Genomic DNA, 19,548 nt, shown 5'->3' on the forward strand with positions numbered 1-19,548 from the left:
TGAATGTAAGCACTCCACCACTCGCTCTTAAATATTGATCTGTTGGTTCAGCAATAATCAAACAGCAACATAAAGACAGAGAGAAGGCTTTGCTAATATGTATTTCAAAATTGAATAAATTGATCAGCATGCTTTGCAGATTTCTAATCTTATTGCCAAAATATTGGAAAAGCAAAATGCATAAGAAGGGATAATTTGGACAGAAAATGATAGATGCCTGGGCCTGTACACAATGCCTACTCTACCCTTCAATAAAAATATGGCTGAACTTACCTTTACCTCAGATCCACTTCCTCGTGACCCTTTCTTCCACAAGTTTCTCTATTTCAGCCTTTAATACCTTAATGACCATAAGACATAGGAGCAGAATTCAGCCATTGAGCTTATCGAGTCTGCTCTGCCATTTGATCATCGCTGATTTATTTTCCCTTTCAACTGCTCTCTCCTGCCTTCTCCCCGTAACCTTTGATGCACTTACTAATCAAAAACCTATCAGCTTCCACTTTAAATATACCCAATGACTTGGCCGCAACAGCTGTCTCTGGGAAGAACTCCACAGATTCACCAATTCATGTGTTCTTGATATTTATTGCTTATTTATTTATTTATTTATTCATCCATCCATCCATCCATCCATTTATTATTATTATTATTGTTGTGTTTTTATTTTTTCTCAGTTCAGGTTGGTAAAACTTAAAGTATGGCTGTAGCCAAGTGCATTCACTATTAATGTTATTTCTTTGTTTCTCTTTCTTTTCGTATTTGCTGTGAATGCCCACAAGAAAATTGATCTCAGAGTTGCATATACATATTTTGATAATAAATTGACTTTAAACTTTAAACTTTGAAGAAAACCCTCTGGCGAAATAAATTTCTCCTCATCTCTGTTCTAAAGAAACTTTCTTGTATTTGAGGCTGTGGCCTCTGGTCCTGGACTCTCTCACTGTAGGAAACATCCTCTCCCATCTACTCTATCTAGGCCTTTCAGTATTTGGTAGGTACAATATATTGCAATGAGTCTACATCCTCCAGGATGCAGAATCTCAAAGAATCATGAATATCTGAGAGAAGAAATTACTCCTCATCTCTGACTTATGTGGCCAACCCTTTATTCTAAAGCTAGGATGCTGGAGCTAGCTCCAGGGACCCCCTATTTCCCTTCAAAGAACCAACCTCTCAGCATCCACCTTGTCAATCTTTCTCAGGATCTTGCATCAATTTATAAAATCACCTCTCAATCACCTAATTATTGAACTCCAAGACCTTGGCCTCGATAACTCCTTGTGCAATTGGGTCTTTGGTTTCCTCACTTGCAGATCCCAGTCAGTTCTGATGGGCAACAACACCTCCTCCACAATCACCATCAGCACAGTTGCACCACAAGGCTGTGTGCTCAGGCTCCCTAATCTACTCTCTTCACACTTATGACTGTGTGGCTAAGTACAGCTCCAGTGCCATATTCAAGTCTGCTGACAACACCACTGCCATTGGCTGTATCAGCATATAGGAGGGAGATTGAAAATCTGGCAGAGTGCTGCCATTGGCTGTATCAGCATATAGGAGGGAGATTGAAAATCTGGCAGAGTGCTGCCATTGGCTGTATCAGCATATAGGAGGGAGATTGAAAATCTGGCAGAGTGCTGCCATTGGCTGTATCAGCATATAGGAGGGAGATTGAAAATCTGGCAGAGTGCTGCCATTGGCTGTATCAGCATATAGGAGGGAGATTGAAAATCTGGCAGAGTGCTGCCATTGGCTGTATCAGCATATAGGAGGGAGATTGAAAATCTGGCAGAGTGCTGCCATTGGCTGTATCAGCATATAGGAGGGAGATTGAAAATCTGGCAGAGAGCTGCCATTGGCTGTATCAGCATATAGGAGGGAGATTGAAAATCTGGCAGAGTGCTGCCATTGGCTGTATCAGCATATAGGAGGGAGATTGAAAATCTGGCAGAGTGCTGCCATTGGCTGTATCAGCATATAGGAGGGAGATTGAAAATCTGGCAGAGTGCTGCCATTGGCTGTATCAGCATATAGGAGGGAGATTGAAAATCTGGCAGAGTGCTGCCATTGGCTGTATCAGCATATAGGAGGGAGATTGAAAATCTGGCAGAGTGCTGCCATTGGCTGTATCAGCATATAGGAGGGAGATTGAAAATCTGGCAGAGTGCTGCCATTGGCTGTATCAGCATATAGGAGGGAGATTGAAAATCTGGCAGAGAGCTGCCATTGGCTGTATCAGCATATAGGAGGGAGATTGAAAATCTGGCAGAGAGCTGCCGTTGCAACAACCTCTTTACTGAATGTCAGTAAGACCAAGGACTTCAGAAGGAAGGAACCAGCGGTCCTTGAGCCAGTCCTCATTGGGCGATCAGCAGTGGAGAGGCTCAGCAACTTTAAATTCCTCAGTGTTATCATTTCAGAGGATCTGTGCTGGGCCCAGCAGATAAGTGCAATTATGAAGAAAGCACAGCAGCACCTCTACTTCCTTAGAAGCTAGCGAAGATTCAGAATGACATAATAAATTTTGACAAACTTCTATGGATGTTTTGTGGAGAGAATATAGACTGGCTGCATCACAATCTGATATGAAAACACCAAGGACCTTGAACAGAAAATCCTACAAGAAGTAGCAGATATGGTCCAGTCCATCATGGGTAAAACCCTCCTCACCATTGATCACATCTACACAGAACTCTAGCTCAGCAAAGCAGCATCCATCATCACTATTCTTCCCACCAAAGTGAAGAGCCTTACATTTCCTCACTCTACCCTCCACCTGACAAGTTTTGCCCACTCACTTAATCTACCTATATCCCTTTGCAGACTCCTCGCCACGTGCTTTCACTCACTTTCTATTGTAAACAAATTTGGCTGCAGTGATTTTGGTTCCTTCATCCATGTCATTAATGTAGATTGTAAATGACTGCCATCACAGCACTGATCTCTGTGATACCAAACTACTGTAGTTACAGGTTTTCAATTTGAAAATGAACCATATACCCTGTCTGTTTTCTCTGAGTTAATCAATTCCCCATCTGTCTTCACGTGTACCACCTGATGCCAGGAGGTCCTTCCTTATCTGATCAAATTCCTTTCAGAAATCCTGATACTCTACATCTGCTGACTCCCCTTTATCCACCCTGCAAATTACATCCTCAAGAGATTACCATAAATTTGACTAATAAAACCATCTTTCATGTAACCTTTTCTCCCCCATGGTAGGGCTATGAAAAGTAAGGAAAGGTTTAAGATTAGAGCAAGGGATTTTAAAGGGGATTAGTGGGGTGAGTTTTTTAAACAGAAGTTGATTGATATCTGGAATGCACTACCACAGGAGATGGTTGAATCAGATAAGGTCACTTAGACAGGCATTTAAATAGATAAGCTATAGAAGGGTATGGTCCTATTGCAGTCAAATTAGATTGGTGTAGTGAGCAAAGTTGTTGGAAAGGCCAAGATGGTCTGGGGCCCTGCTTCTGTGCTTTACAACTCTATGAAGGTGTGATTCCATGTCTCCATGACACGATGACTTGCTTGGCATCTGGCTGATGGATAATTTGACAGTGCCTGCCTACAGGACAATCTGAGGAGTAACAATTGTCTGTTGTGCAGTGACCTCAAAGAGGTCTGAGGCTCTCCCTTTGCCCAGCAGTCTACTGGATGTCCTTTCTGCTCCCTGGGACCTCGAGTCAGCAGGCCCTGAGTTCAGAGCTCTGACAAGCTGATGGTTATTAGGATGTGAACTTGTTCTGTTACTATTTAAAGTGGGCTGGCATAGACATGATGGACTGATGGGCCTGTTTCCATGAGATACAATTTGATGACTCATTTGACGCTGCCTTCATTGCATTATGATTTTCTAAATGTCCTGAGACAGTATTTCCTTACTAATGGGCTCCAGTGTTTTCCAGTGATAAAATCAGGCTAACTGAAGGTAACGATCAATTTTTAAATAATCTTAATGAAGGTAAAAATTAGATTTATTTGTCAAATGTACATCAGAACAAAACACGTCACTTGCATCACCATTTGTGATGTGCTGGGTCAGTCGGCAAGCATCCCCATGGTGATAATGTAGCATGCCCACAACTTACTAACCCTTACCAACCTGTACATATTTTTGGACTGTGGGAGGAAACCAGAGCACCTGAAGGAAATCCACAGGGTCACTAACGTGTGGAAAGAACGTAAACACTCCTCACGGGCAGCAGTAAGAATTGAAATCTGATCTTCCAGTTGCTGGTGCTGCAAAATCATTTACACGAACCACTATACTACTGCCCTTATAGATAGAGAAACTGGCTGACGTATTCCTAATTTCTGTCACCCTGCTAACTTGAATAGGATGTTATATTTGTGCTTTATTCATCTTTATTAGCAAAGTTTGCAAAATTTCAACTAATGCATCAACTATCCTTGCAGCTATTTATTTCAAGGCCCTAGGACTAGGGACATCTTGTCTGGGGAATTTGTATTCCCAGAAACTATTCCCTAGTGATAGAGATTGCTTTAAGTTACTCCTTCCTCTTTGACCCAGTACTTCTTACTTTTAATGTTTTCTGCTATGAAGACAAACACAAAATATTTGCTCAGAGTTTCTGCCATTCCCTTACTTCCCGTTAATGTCCTACTCTCTTCAAGAGACTAATGTTCACCTCAGCTCTTTTCCTCTTTGTATACTGTACAAGCTTTATCTGTTTTTCTTCTATATTTTGCTAGCTTATTCTTGAAAACATTTCTTCTCCCCCTTTTGATTTGGTCATTCTTTTCTGGTTTCTAAAATATTCCAGAATATTCCGGCCATATCACTAATCTCTGTGGCATTGTATAACTAGATTGAAATTGGAAATATTAGATAACAAATTCCATGAATATCCATTGTCCAGATCTTTGTAAAGTCACATGGGAGTTTTTACAATAAAGCTGTTAAATTTAATCGCATCAAAAAGGTAAACTTATATCTCATGGGAGTTTTCTGCAGGAATCTTTGCGTTATGTTTTTTCCCCAAGGAAGTAAAAGGGAATTTGTGGTATACATCATGTTATTGGTTTATTATTGTCAATACAAGTACGGGGATGCAGTGAAAAGCTTGTCTTGCATACACATCAGATCATTCCACAGTGCATTGAGGTAGGACAAGATAAAACAATGACAATCTGGAGTGAAGTACATAAACAAAAAGCTCCACAATTCTACATTTCACGTTGTTGTTTGCCGTGAAAAGTCACCTTTAACCAGCCCAGTGGCTTATTCAGCCTCATCCACCAGATGCACACCTCTCATGATATTCATTTCCATTGAAGTAGGGGTACCCCAGTGATTTTCTCAATCACTGGTAACAAAACATAAATGCAACTTCCAATTTCAATCCAGGGATCCAAGCACTTTATTAGCTACGTATGTTTCTCCGCTCACCCCAGTGCTGACTTGATTGGAGTGACTCTTATTTCTGGGGACTTCGAAATTAAGGCCATTTGGTCCATCCAGTCTGCCCCACCATTTCATCATGGCTAATTTATTATCCCTCTACATAGGAGCAGAATGAAGTATGGCCCCTGGTCGTAGCAGCTATCTGGCTTCTTGTGCTCCACTCCAGTCAGTGCTATTGGGCATGGCCTCAGAAGGTGAAAGAATCTGGTGTCAGCAAGAGAGAAAGGAAGGTGTACAGCATAGCCAGTCGGCAAAAGGCAGACCAAACCCGAATGAAAAAGAAAAAGCAGACAAAATGAAAAGCATCAAAAACATCAGCAGCAAAGAAAACAAAATGAAATTCCTAGGAGTTGTTTAGAGTTATCAGTGGCAACGTAACTGTGGTGAACTACATATACCTGTCTGGACACGCCCTCCCCGCCCCCGCTGACTGCTCCTGTGGCTCCTCCCACAGACCCCTGCTGACTGCTCCTGTGGCTCCTCCCACAGACCCCTGCTGATTCCTCCCACAGATCCCTGCTGACTCCTCCCACAGACCCCTGCTGACTGCTCCTGTGGCTCCTCCCACAGACCCCTGCTGACTCCTCCCACAGATCCCTGCTGACTCCTCCCACAGACCCCTGCTGACTGCTCCTGTGGCTCCTCCCACAGACCCCTGCTGACTCCTCCCACAGACCCCTGCTGACTCCTCCCACAGACCCCTGCTGACTGCTCCTGTGGCTCCTCCCACAGACCCCGGTATAAAGGCGATTGGAGCCTGAGCCCTGCCCTCAGTCTCCAGGATGTAGCATGGTGGTCAATTGCTGCTTGTTCTTTCTTCCAGTCAATAAAAGCCGATATCTTGCCTCACGTCTCAGAGAGTTATTGATGGCGCATCAATAACAAAAAACAAACTTACAGCCAGCAATGACATCTTGTGGTTTAATCAACACATACAATCAAGCTAGATGAACTCAGCAGGTCGGGCAGCATCCATTGAAACGAGCAGTCAACGTTTCGGGCCGAGACCCTTCGTCAGGACTGAAGAAGGAGGGGGCAGGGGCCCTATAAAGAAGGTGGCGGGGGGGGTGGAAAGTGCCAGGTGAAAAACCAATCAGAGGAAAGATCAAGGGGTGGGGGAGGGGAAGCAGGGAGGGGATAGGCAGGAGAGGTGAAGAAGGAATGTAAGGGGAAAGCACTATGGGTAGCAGAAGAAGGCCTAATCATGAGGGAGGTGATAGGCAGCTAGAAGAGGAGGTAGAGTGAAACTGGGATGGGGGAAGGGAGAGGGAGGGAATTACCGGAAGTTGGAGAATTCAATGTTCATACCAAGGGGCTGGAGGCTACCCAGACAGTATATGAGGTGTTGCTCCTTCAACCTGAGTTTGGCCTCATCATGGCAGTAGAGGAGGCCTTGTATGGACATATCCGAATGGGAATGTGAAGCAGAGTTGGAGTGGGTGGCAACCGGGAGATCCTGTCTGTTGTGGCGGACGGAGCGGAGGGGCTCAATGAAGCGGTCCCCCAATCTGCGTCGGGTCTCACCGATGTAGAGGAGGCCGCACTGGGAGCACCGAATGCAATAGATTACCCCAACAGACTCACAAGTGAAGTGTTGCCACAAGAGTTGTGTTTACATCTTGTGGTTTGTACCCTTTCTTTAAACATTTAAGGGTACAGATCTATCTTTACTTGCCTTTATCATGTGTATCATTGGATTCCTCCCCCCGCCTTAAATGGAAGTGAATATTGGGAGGATATTAACATCTTCCCAGTTAGTCCCAATACCCTTAAACAGGAAATTATATCAAAAAAGTAATTGATACAGCCCAGTCCATCACAGATAAATCCCTTCCCAACATTGAGCACATCTACATGGAGTATTGCTGGAGAAAACCAGCATCAGTCATCTGGGACTCCCTCCACCCAGGCTGCTGCTATCAGGAAGAAGGTATAGCAACCTCAGGACTCACATCACCAGTTATTAAACCTCACCATCAGCTTCTTGAACCAGAGGGTGTAACTTCACTCGCCCCATCACTTTCAAGGACTCTTCATCTCATGTTCTTGATATTTGTTTACTTATTTATGATTACCATTTTCTTCCTTTCTTTTTGTATTTGCACAATTTGTTGTCTTTTGCACTTTGGTTGTCCACCCTGTTGGGTGCGATCTTCCATTGATTCTATTATGGTTATTGGATTTATTGAGGATACCTGCAAGAAAATGAATCTCAGAGTTGTATATGGTGACATACAGAACTGTGCAAAAGTCAGCATATATATTGTAAGTAGCTAGGGCGCTTAAGACTTTTGCATAATGCTGTATTTGTCAATGTGGAGAACCAGATTGTAAATCCTGCGGGAGCAGAGGATGTTGGGAATGGTGAGGGTGGAGCGCTACCAGAGGTTAAGGGACAGTACAGAGAAGGAGTGACAGAAGTGGGGGGGACAGGGTTGTGGTGCAGTTGCATCTGGTTCCAGACAGCTGGTTTATTGATCATTACAGAATGTCTCTCTGGTGCTTCCCACTCTCAGTCCACAACAGAGACGGCAGCACTGTCAGGGTCATGCGTTTTGATTTCTCAAGTGCCTTCAATACCATACAGCCCTCATTGCTGGGGGAAAAGCTCTGTACAATGCAGGTTGGCACTTCCACTGTATCCTGGACTATCTGAGTGGTAGACTACAGTTTGTGCGGTGTCAGAAATGTGTATCAGACACGGCTATAAGCAGCCCTGGGGCCCTACAGGGGAATAAATTGAGTCCTTTCCTGATTACCCTTATACCTCAGACTTCAGATACAATACAATACAATACAATCATGTCATCTGCAGAAATTCTCTGATGACTCAGCAATAGTTGGATGTATAAAGGGAGGATGGGAGGATGAATACAGAGTCCTGGTGGAGGACTGTTAAATGGCACAAGCTGAATCATCTGCAATTCAACATCAGTAAGACAAAGGAGATGGTGATGGACTTTAGGAAGACTAAGTTTGCACTGCTCCCTCATACTATTGATGGTGAGGATGTGGATGTGGTGAACACCTGTAAGTACCTGGGGGTGCACCTGGATGACAGACGAGTGGAGCACCAACACAGAGGCTGTGTACAAGAAGGACCAGAATTGCCTCAATTTCCCGAGGAAACTTGGGTCCTTTGGAGTGTGCAGGCCTCTCCTTGTGTTCCACCAGTCTGTGGTTGCCAGAACAATCTTCTATGTGGTCGTGTGCTGGGCCAATGGCATCAACACAGGTGATGCCAACATGGTCAATAGACAGATTAGAAAGGCTGGCTCTGTTATAGGAGTTGAACTGAACTGGTAGAACAAAGGACCCCACAGAAAATCCTGGCAATTCTGAACAATGTTTCTCACCCTCTGCATGCCACCTTGGCTGAACAGAGGAGCACTTTTAGTAATAGACTAAGACACCTGGAGTATTTTGTGCAGTTTTGGTCTCCAGGGTTAAGGAAGGACATCCTGGCTGTAGAGGAAGTGCAGCGTAGATTCACGAGGTTAATTCCTGGGATGTCTGGACTGTCTTACGCAGAGAGGTTAGAGAGACTGGGCTTGTACACGCTGGAATTAAGGAGATTGAGAGGGGATCTGATTGCAACATACAAGATTATTAAGGGATTGGACAAGATAGAGGCAGGAAATATGTTCCAGCTGCTGGGAGAGTCCAGTACCAGAGGGCATGGTTTGAGAATAAGGGGTAGGTCATTTACGACAGAGTTAAGGAAAAACTTCTTCTCCCAGAGAGTTGTGGGGGTCTGGAATGCACTGCCTCGGAAGGCAGTGGAGGCCAATTCTCTGGATGCTTTCAAGAAGGAGCTAGATAGGTATCTTATGGATAGGGGAATCAAGGGATATGGGGACAAGGCAGGAACCGGGTATTGATAGTAGATGATCAGCCATGATCTCAGAATGGCGGTGCAGGCTCGAAGGGCCGAATGGTCTACTTCTGCACCTATTGTCTATAACTGCGCTGCTCCAAAGAGCGCTATATGAGGTCATTCTTGCCCTTGACCATTAGGCTCTATAATGAGTCAAACCATAGCCAGGGAGGTGATGACCCCCTCCTGTTGGACTGTTTGAAGTAACTTATTTTTTATTCTTTCTTACTTCTCTTCTAATATTTGTATATCTGTGCACTTGTAATGCTACTGTGACACTGTAATTTCCTTTGGGTTTAATGAAGTATCTATCTATCGATATCAGAATCAGGTTTATCATCACACTCTTCATGAAATTTGTTTTCTTTTGCAGCGCTTGTGCAGCGCAGTACATAAATTTACTACAGTACTCTGCAAAGGTCTTAGGCTATATCTATGCCCTGAAGACTTTTGCACAGTATTGTATACATTATTTATTTGATAATAAATTTACTTTGAACTTAACCAAAATCAAGTCTCTGTTATATTTTCATTCCTAAGCATTACCCAAACACTGTAGAGTTTATCACCCAGTTTACATTAGCTTCTTGCTGTCACTGTTCTACCTTCTGCCAGTTTTCCAGCATCTGCAGAACCTCTTCTGTTTATGATTTGTATAAGAATTTATAAGAATGTATAAGAATTTGTATAAGAATTTATAAGAATTTTATATCTTCTCTCCAATGGGAGTTCAATGAGACCCTCTCTCATTTCTCCCTGCTGCCCTGTGACTCTTCCACCATGTACTCATGCCAACTCACTATCACTGCCCCTTACCGTTTCCACCTATCAACTCACTTCACCACCCACCCACCTTCCCCCTCACCAGGTTTCTCCAATCACCACATTTAAGGGAAGCTTGGATGCACTGAACATCAATAAGACCAAACAAGGAATTAAATACGGACGTCAGGAAGGGGCAAACAGACGAACACACAGCACTTCCCTTTGAGGGTCAGCAGTGGAAAAGGTGAGCACTTTTGAATTCCTGGGTATCAACAACCTTTAACTAGAGAGATCAGTCTCAAAACAAAAGAATATGCCTTTAGAACAGAAATGCGGAGGAATTTCTTTAACCAGAGAGTGGTAAATCTGTGGAATTCATTGCTATAGATGGCTGTGAAGGCTCAGTTAAAACAGAGGTTGATAGGTTCTTAATTGTTAGGGTCATCAAAGGTTAAGAGGAGAAAGCAGGAGAATGAGGTTAAGAGGGAAAATAAATCAGCCATGATCAAGTGGTGGAGCAGAATCGATGGGCTGAATGGCTTCATTCTGTTCCTAAGTCTTATGGTCTAATATTATCTCCAATCTGAACACTAGACTTACACAATGAATAGAAGGTATAAGTGATCTAACATCTCTCTCTCATGATGTCTGCTTTCTCCTGTACCCATGGAGGACTTGTATCCCCATATTGGGGGGGGGGGGAGAAATTGGGGGGGGTGGTTGGCCTGGCTCTTGTCCTTCTCCAAGTACCTTGCTACAGTTAACATCCCAGACATCTTTCCCTTTTAAAATCAATCTGTGTTGAAAAGGTTTGAAAATTTCCCGCTGTTTGGTGGTGAACAAGAGGTAGGTGGCACTTCAATAACAATAGAAAACCAGACAGGAAGTAGTCCTAAGAAGGGTTGGGTATTAAGTAAATTGGTTTATTATTGTCATATGTATGGTAAAAATCTTTATTTTGTGTGCCATCAATGCAGAATTTCGCCACATCACTGCATTGAGGTTGTTCAAGGGGAAAGCAGTAATTGAGTACAGAATAGAATGTTACAGTTACAGAGAAGGGGCAGCACAGTCGGACAATAAGGTGCAAGGCCTCAACAAGGAAGATTGTGAAGTCAAGAATCCATCTTAACATACAAGAGGACCGCTCAATAGTCACGTAACAGCTGGATAAAAGCTGTCCTTGAGCCTGGTCATACGTGCTTTCGGGGTTTTGCACCTTCTGACAGATGGGAGAGCAGAGAAGCATCGACAGAGTCTTTGCAGGGGAGGCTACTCCCCGCGTTATGCTGGACTGTCTGCGGTTCATTGGGGTCTCGGGCAGAGCGATACCAAGCCGTAACATGCAGATAGGATGGGTAAGGTAAGTGGGGAGGGAGGGAAAGGAGGAGGAAGGGGAAAGAATATCATAACGCATCACTGCAATAAATACTGCTTAATGAAGGTTTTCCACTTGCCACCACTCAGCACTTTAAGACTGGAGCTAGAAAAAGCCACCTCAGCATTAAAGGCAATATGATTTATTTATACCTGATATATCATCCTATTAAGAGCCACAAAACAATGGCCACTCAATGTACACTGTTAATTAGATTCCCCGAGCCATACTGAGACGCATTAGAGACAGAATATTCCTTGGTCAGCTCCATAAGATCCGCTAATGACTAATTAGCCAATCTGGAGCAAAACTAAGTGTGCGAGAGTTACAGAAAGTAGAACAAAGGAAGAAATGTTTAACACTGACATCCATGACATCTAATCGCCGCTGAACTGATTATTGGAATTCAAATCCGAGATGGATAGGCTTGCTAATCTAAGGTGATGAGAGATTTTGGGGAATTTCAGGTTCATGAAGATGAGCCACTGAACCAATGAATGGCAGGGTATCAGCAAGATGCTTACATCACTGCTTTGTTTACTGATTCATCAAGTACTGGGTGTGGCCAGCATTTCTCACCCATTCCCAATTGTCCTCAAGATGATGGCAGCAAATTGCTTCCTTGAACCTCCGCAGTCCAGCTGAAAATACAGCCATAGCGCCGTAACATTGGGAGTGCCAGGATTTACCCAGGTAATAACAATGTACTTTCAAAGCAGCCTGGAGGAGAAACTGCAGGCTCCAATACTTCTACTATCCTTATCATTCTTGCTGGTAGAAGTTTAAGAGCTTGAGAGTTGTTTTCTGAGAAATAAATTGCAATGCATTTTGTAGATTTTAAAACATTTATTAATTTCAAAGAACTGAGCATCACTGCATCAACCAGCATTTATTACCCATTCCTAATTGGGCACCATCTCTGATCCAACTTTCACTCAAATAGAGATGTCTTTTCCAAGCTGGTTTTGAGAAACAGACTTAGTTACAAACATAGAACAGACAACTAAACAGATCCTTTTTGCCTACATGGTGTCCATCTCCCATCATTCTCTACATATTCAGGGGCTTATCTAAGAGTTTCTGTCATATTTGCCTTCACTAACAGCCCTGGTAGTGAATTCTAGGCACTCACCACTCGCAATGTAAAGAAAAACTTACCCCACACTTCTCCTTTGAATTTACCCCCTCTCACCTTAAATGAACAACCTCAAGTACGAGACATTTCAACCCCAGGAAAAGATACCAGTTGCCTGGTCTATCTATACCTCTCAGAAGCTTACACGTTTCCCCTCAGTCTCCAGAGAAAGATTTCTTGAATATTTCAGAGATGCCCTTCAAGGAGATTATGTGGCAACACTGCACTCAAAATGAGGGTCTTAAATTGCAGAAGTCTATTGTAGCAATGTCCATCACCAACTAAGGTAGATTCGTGAACAGGTGCTTCTCCCTTGCTTTGATTTTTAAGCCAAATGGCTTTTCAAGCTCCTCCAATAAAAAAAACTTATGGAAGCTGACCTACTTTCATTGAATAGAACCCTACATTGGATGTCAAGGAGGAAATCCATCTAGGTACAGAGGAGAAACAATCGAGATGCTGTTACTCTACTGAGCGATTTCTACAGTTGGTGAGGAGAGGAGTAACAAATCTGCAGGAAACATAGTGAAATACAAGAACTACATGGCAGGGACAATGGCAGACCCCTTGACCAAATGGGAGCAACCATGTTAGGATGCTGAGAGAAAATGCAGGGGACAAGTCATTGTCATTCAGCCTTCCCTAGATACAGAGGAGGTATCAGTGTACCACGATCAGGATAGGGTGGTATACTGGTTAGCACAACTCTTTACCTCACCAACGATTGTAAGATCAGGGTTCAATTCCCACTACTGTCTGCAAGGAGGTTGCATGTTCTCCCTTTGACTGTGAAGATTTCCTCCCAAATACCGAAGATGTATCAGTTAGCGTTAGTAGGTTGTGGGTGTGCTACGGTGGCACTGGAAATATGGTGACATTTGTGGGCCACCCCCAGCACTCCCTTCAACTGCATTGCACTTAAGATGTCCATGTGACAAATAAAATCAATCTTTAAAGTGGAAAATTTTGAACAAGGGTGCAACAAAGGATGCAAGGCTAAAGTGACGCCTGGCCAATTTAAACCTGGCACTGGGGACAACCGGGTAAGACAAACAAGTTTTCTGACCATGTAACTAAAGGCCCATGAAGGTGATGTAGTAGATGAAGCATAAAGGTTTTCAGAAGACATTTGACAGGTATTTTTGGATGACTTATCAAGGCATTTTAGCAAAACTGAGTCCTTGGAATAAAAGTTGATGAGTACACTTAAGAAATTAGTGGGTTCAGGAGATTAGGGAGGTGGTGGTGGAAATCATTGCTATCTTACCTCTTCACCTCCAGATACATCATTCCTCCCTCCACTTCTAGCATTTGAAGACTGCCTTCCAGAATGCTGGTTTATTCCCCACTCCCCACACCAATCACCTCCAACATCCCTTTTTCACACAGCTCCTTGTACCACTGCAACAGCTATATTATACAGTCAACCCTCCTTATCCATGGGTTCCGCAGACACGGATTCAACCAACCGTGGATCGGGAAAACCTGGAAGTTCTCTCTGCAGCACTTGCTGTGATCATTGTTCGCCTTGTGTCTTGTTTGTTCGCTACTTGTGTTGTGAGCGAGAGGAGGGAGTTTAAGGCTAGTAAGGGATGGCTAGCTAGCTATGTAAAGCACTACAGCCTCAAGAACTTAAAGATCACAGGAGAATCGGGATCGGCTGATGCTGAGGCAGCATCAGCGTTCCCAGAAGAGCTACAATGACTGCGTCTGTACTGAACATTTTTTTCTTGTCATTATTCCCTAAACAATACAGTATAACAACTATTTACATAGCATTTACATTGTATTAGGTGTTATAAGTAACCTAGAGATGATTTAAAGTATACTGATGTGCGTAGGTTTATATGCAAATACTATGCCATTTTACATAAGGGACTTGAACATCCGCGTTTTTTGGTATCCGCAGGGGGTCCCGGAACCAATCCCTCGTGGATAAGGAGGGCTGACTGTATTAACAATTGGAGTAGAGTTCCCTCTAAGACGTGTGTAACATATTTTGCAACTAGCGCACAATGGAATTTAAACTGTGCACAGAATGTTGTCACCCTCTACCTTGTTGGCACATTAAGTACATTTCACGATCACATTTCCTTTTCCGGTTTCTGAAGTGGACAGTGCCGACAAAGTTGAGTTTGCAGTGATTTGTCCGCAAGCTTTTAGAACTGGCTTATTTATACTGTTTTTGTTGAAGAAATTATTCAGCGCACACATTGTTGCTACTGGGGAAAAAAATTGTACCGCACAAGATTTTTGTGCACATTGGTCATTACAAATTAGAGAGAATCGCTGTGCCAATCCAAGCTTGGGGATACCTACGGCAGAGACTCCCAACTTTCCAAGATGGAACATGGCTGAGAAAGTGTCCATGATGCTCGACTTCGGAGAGAGACAATGCCCCTAAACACAGGAACATCATGCTAACATGGAATTAGCCATCAGCTGAAGTAGTATGTGGAGCTCTGGGGGCTTCATCTCAGGGTATCAGGCATCTAGGAGACAAGAAATAAGTGACTTCAGCGACTGAGGAAGCAAAGGTACTGAAGGTGTTGATAAAGCTAATCACAAGAAACCTTCCTCTAGTAGTCGAAGCCAATAGCCAGAGGTCACATAAGATAACACAGAAATTAGAAAAAAAGGTTTCTTAAATAAGACTAAGACCAGAAATACTCAACTTGTAGTGGAATTTGATTCTAAAATGGTGACTTAGTCGTTTGAGAACCAACTCAGCAAGATGATAGGGAAAAGGTCTAGACTGGGCAGCTTTCAAAGAGAAGCAAAAAGGACAAATGATTTCTTTGGAAGATCTTACCATTAGCTGGTATTTCATTTATTCACAGTAACTATGCAAAAATTGCCAAGTATTTTATTCTGTACACATTTTTTTTTCACCCTTCCATATTAAACTCTCAGGAGTACATGCAATGCTGGCAGATCAATAAATAGAATAAAACATTCTTAACAGTTGTGAAATGGAATTGGGCTCCCTTCAAGCAATGGTCCAAGTAGTGCACCTCAAAAGGGAACAATGCTGTGACCTTGAGCACGTGATCACAACCCTCATAATGGGTACTTATTCAAAAGTTATACTAAGTATAAAACGTGCACAATAAATAAGTGTTTAACAATTATACAATAAAATTTAAGTGCTGAGATTGACCGAGGGACCCAAGATCACAACTAATTCACCATATTAAAACAGCAGTAAAATAGCTTTCTCTATTTGTGTTAATGCATGTCTAATAAATAAGTATACACAAAAGCCAAACCCATAAAACATATGATTCTGTTACAAAACTATAGCTAGTGGTCAGAATACAGTCACATTTCAAGGTCAAGTTTTCTCTTTCATACATCTCATATAGACAAGGAGATGAATACAAGTCATGTCCAAAATCATGATTAGGAAACGACAGATCCAAGAAAAACACCCAAAACTTTTCACCTCTGATACTGATCAAGATCCACTGATATCTGAAAATTTCTTCCCCATTCCACCTCCATCCCGAATAAAAGCATGATTCAGATCAATTATCCAGCAAACCTCGTTGCGCATCTTGCATTCTGAAGGGAGATGGGTTGCATTACTGTGGGGGAATGATGGAAGGGAACTAGTGCACATTCAAACTGGAATCAAAGTTGAGAAGACAAGTCATTTGTGCGGTCCAAGGCTGAAACAAAAGTGACGAACCCTTGGGGACATTTGCAGTGCACTGTGAAGCAACTCTGTGGAAACGTTCTTTGAGCGCAAGATAGAACTATAAACTACTTCCTAATCCAGATTGAGTTTTATAATTCCTTAAATCAACTCGGGGATGATAGAAGTGCTGAAATGGATCAGTATTCTCCAATATCTCATGTACCCTTGTATGCAGTACACATGTTTTAGAACTCAGGCTTGAAATACAAGTAAAACTACAACCCTTTTTGTGAAAGTGCTCTTCTATAGCTGCAAGTTCATTCATAAAACTTTAATTCTGCAGGTCGAGGAGGCAACCATTTCTTCTTCCTTTAGACATTGGAGAGTCATTGGCCAACCTAGAAAGCTGAAGCATGGTTTCAAAGATAAATCCGTCACGTTAAGCTCATCATCTTACTCCATCTTCATGATTAGAGGAAGTTACAGTGTTCCAACCTCAATAGCATTTTGAAAGAATACTACTAAGGATTACCAGACGTCGATAAAGAGCCACTTGATGGACACACAAGTCTTTTGTCAGTTTGTCATCCAGTATCTTTGCAGCTGATAATATTTTCACCCTTATTCAACAAGTTCCAAGTATGGACCCAAAGCAAAGTAGTTACCCAGCATGTTAAAAACAGAGCCCACCAGAAGCACTCGACATACCAGGCAGCATCTGTGGAGAGAAAAAACCATAATCAGTGCTTTAGCAAATCAAAGTAGCACAGCGTGGAAACAGGTATTTCAGCAACTGTGTTCATAGATACTGATTCCAGCATTTGCCCGGTACCCTACCATACCTTAGCAATTCAAGTACTCATCCAGGAGCTTCTCATGATTGAAGTACAGTACCTGCCTGACTCCCAGCTTTCAGGCCACGCATTCCAGATTGCAACCATTTTTGGAGGGGCTGGGAGGTGTGGGGAAGAGAAGAATTCTTCCTCAGATAACCTCCAAATCTTTTCCTCTTGCCCTTAAAACACATGCCTGCTCTTTCAGTATCTCTCTGCTCTGGTAACGAAAGGCTTCTTGCTATCCACCCCATCGACACCCCTCAGTCTGTACACCTGTCAAGGTAACGGCACTCCCCACTGCTTTCTCTGCTACAGAGAGAAAAAAAAACGAACTCTGCCCATCCAGTCTCTCCTCATAACTGAAGTTTTCCATCCCATACAGCAGCCTAGTGACCCTCCCACACAACCCAATGTATACTTACAGAAGCCCATGTCATCTTCCAACTTGGTTGAAAGGATTCATGGAATTCAACTATTTCAGATAACAGCCCAGTTCTGTTGTAAGGCCACTGACAGGAAGCATTGCTTCTGCATCTGCCTTTATGGATCCTGTCTAACTTGCTGATATTCCCAGCATTTATTTGAAATTCCCAGTGTGTTGCTTCTCATACTCTTTGCTCTCCCTTTCAGTTATCAAATTCCCTCATACTTCTATCACTTCCAAACAGATCGACTTCACTTGACAATTCCCCCTTTATTGAGAACATTTGTATCATTCAGTCTGTCTCAAAACTATTACAGACATTACCTGTTTCTCAATGATCTCATTTCTACCATTGGCTCTGATGATGATCATTGACCCAAAAAATCTCTGCAGATGCTGCCTGACCTGCTGAGTATTTCCAGCATGATCTCCATGTTACATTTCTCATCTCCAGTATTTTGGTTAGTGATTCTCTATGTAAATGTGCGTTAAACACCAATCCAAGGTCATCATGATCAGAGTGGGAGAACATTTAAACAGTTGAGCATGCAGTGAAAACCTGAATTATTTCTGGGTAGAATAGTTTGTTCTATGTTGATCAGAGAACTCTGTGCAAAAGGCATGAACAATATAGTACAGTAATCAGCCTCAAGCTCTAGGCTCCATTAGTCAGAATGTTTTCAATCCCAGAAATATAGCAAACATTAGAGTGCACAAACACTGTTTTGGTCCATAGATACAAAGTCAATGAACCCTCAATCTCCTGCTCACGTTTGTACATGGCACCCAGATAAACTATCTTGACTGTTGGAGAACAGCTAAACTTGACCTTGCAATTGCTTGACATGCAACAGTTCAATCATTTCACAGTGAAAGAAAACCACAAAAAAAGTTTTCCTGCCAACCCCAAGTTTAATGTTACTTAAAGTGTTAATTCTCTAACTTGGGGTCATATCAATTTCATGTCCGGCATGCTCAGATTCAGAATTCTAGCTATTTATGGTTTTATTTGGAACTTTCCTTGTGTTTTTGACATTTGCTTTAATTCTATAACAAAACCAGAAAATGATGGGAAACCCAGCAGGTCAGGCAGGATCGATGGAGAGAGAAAGGGTGAATGTTTCAGGTTGGAGACCCTTCATCAGAACAAACTATTTTGCTTTCCACAGATGTCACATGACCTGAGACTTTCCAGCGTATCATCTTGTTGTTAGCATCTGCTGTTTTAGATGTGCCTCAGATCTGTGAATACTCAAGAGGCTGCAGATTCAGCAACTTTCGGTTGACCCCCCCCCCCCACCCGTCCCCGTCATTCAGACACAATTCTCCTCACCACAATCATTTCCCAATGGCTCCTTCACCCCACCATCCATACTTGTATCATGCTTCTCAAACCTGGCTTTCAGCAAAACTTCAGCCTGCTATTCCTGACCATTCACTTACTTCCCGCAATCCGCTTGGTTGGGATGCACGTGGATTCACTTACTTCAGTGCCACCAGCTTCCATTTGCAGCTTAACGGTGTTCAACCACGTGTGTTGTCTCCTGTTTCTCCACCTTGGGTTTCCAACTTCGAACAAAAATGCAGCAAAATATTACTCCACCTATCCAGCAGATTCAATTTAGCAGAAAACAATGTTGACCATAGCCTGCTGCATTTAAACGCAGCAAGGTCGTGAGCTAGTCACCAAAATGGGGGAGAAATGTCATTTCAAATCCCATGATCCACTCCTGCCCCATTTATCTGTAGGATTTGTAACCTAGATGGGGATTTGTAACGGAGATGGGAGTAGACTCTCACATGGTGGATTGGATAGTGGACTACTTGACAGATAGACCTCAGTATGTGCGGTTGGGAGACTGTAGGTCTGACACGGTGGTCAGCAGCACAGGAGCGCCGCAGGGGACCGTGCTCTCTCCGGTCCTGTTCACCCTGTACACATCAGACTTCCAATATAACTCGGAGTCCTGCCATGTGCAGAAGTTCGCTGATGACACGGCCATAGTGGGGTGTGTCAGGAATGGACAGGAGGAAGAGTATAGGAAACTGATACAGGACT

General features: G+C 43.0%; 1 protein-coding gene across 1 annotated transcript in view; it reads right to left on the reverse strand.

The window, feature by feature from the left end:
• Nucleotides 1–15,466: 15,466 nt before the first annotated feature.
• LOC140735919 (protein spire homolog 1-like) overlaps nucleotides 15,467–19,548 on the reverse strand; it is a 57,598-nt gene continuing 53,516 nt past the window's right edge. Inside the window, exons 16-17 of the mRNA XM_073061528.1 lie at nucleotides 18,976–19,058; nucleotides 15,467–16,947 (exon numbers count right to left, since the gene is read on the reverse strand). Of these exons, the coding sequence (XP_072917629.1) occupies nucleotides 19,004–19,058 (55 nt within the window). The 3' untranslated portion in view covers nucleotides 15,467–16,947; nucleotides 18,976–19,003. The remainder of the gene's footprint in view (nucleotides 16,948–18,975; nucleotides 19,059–19,548) is intronic.

Source organism: Hemitrygon akajei, chromosome 11 (genome assembly GCF_048418815.1).
Source record: "Hemitrygon akajei chromosome 11, sHemAka1.3, whole genome shotgun sequence".
NCBI classification, from domain to species: Eukaryota; Metazoa; Chordata; class Chondrichthyes; order Myliobatiformes; family Dasyatidae; genus Hemitrygon; species Hemitrygon akajei.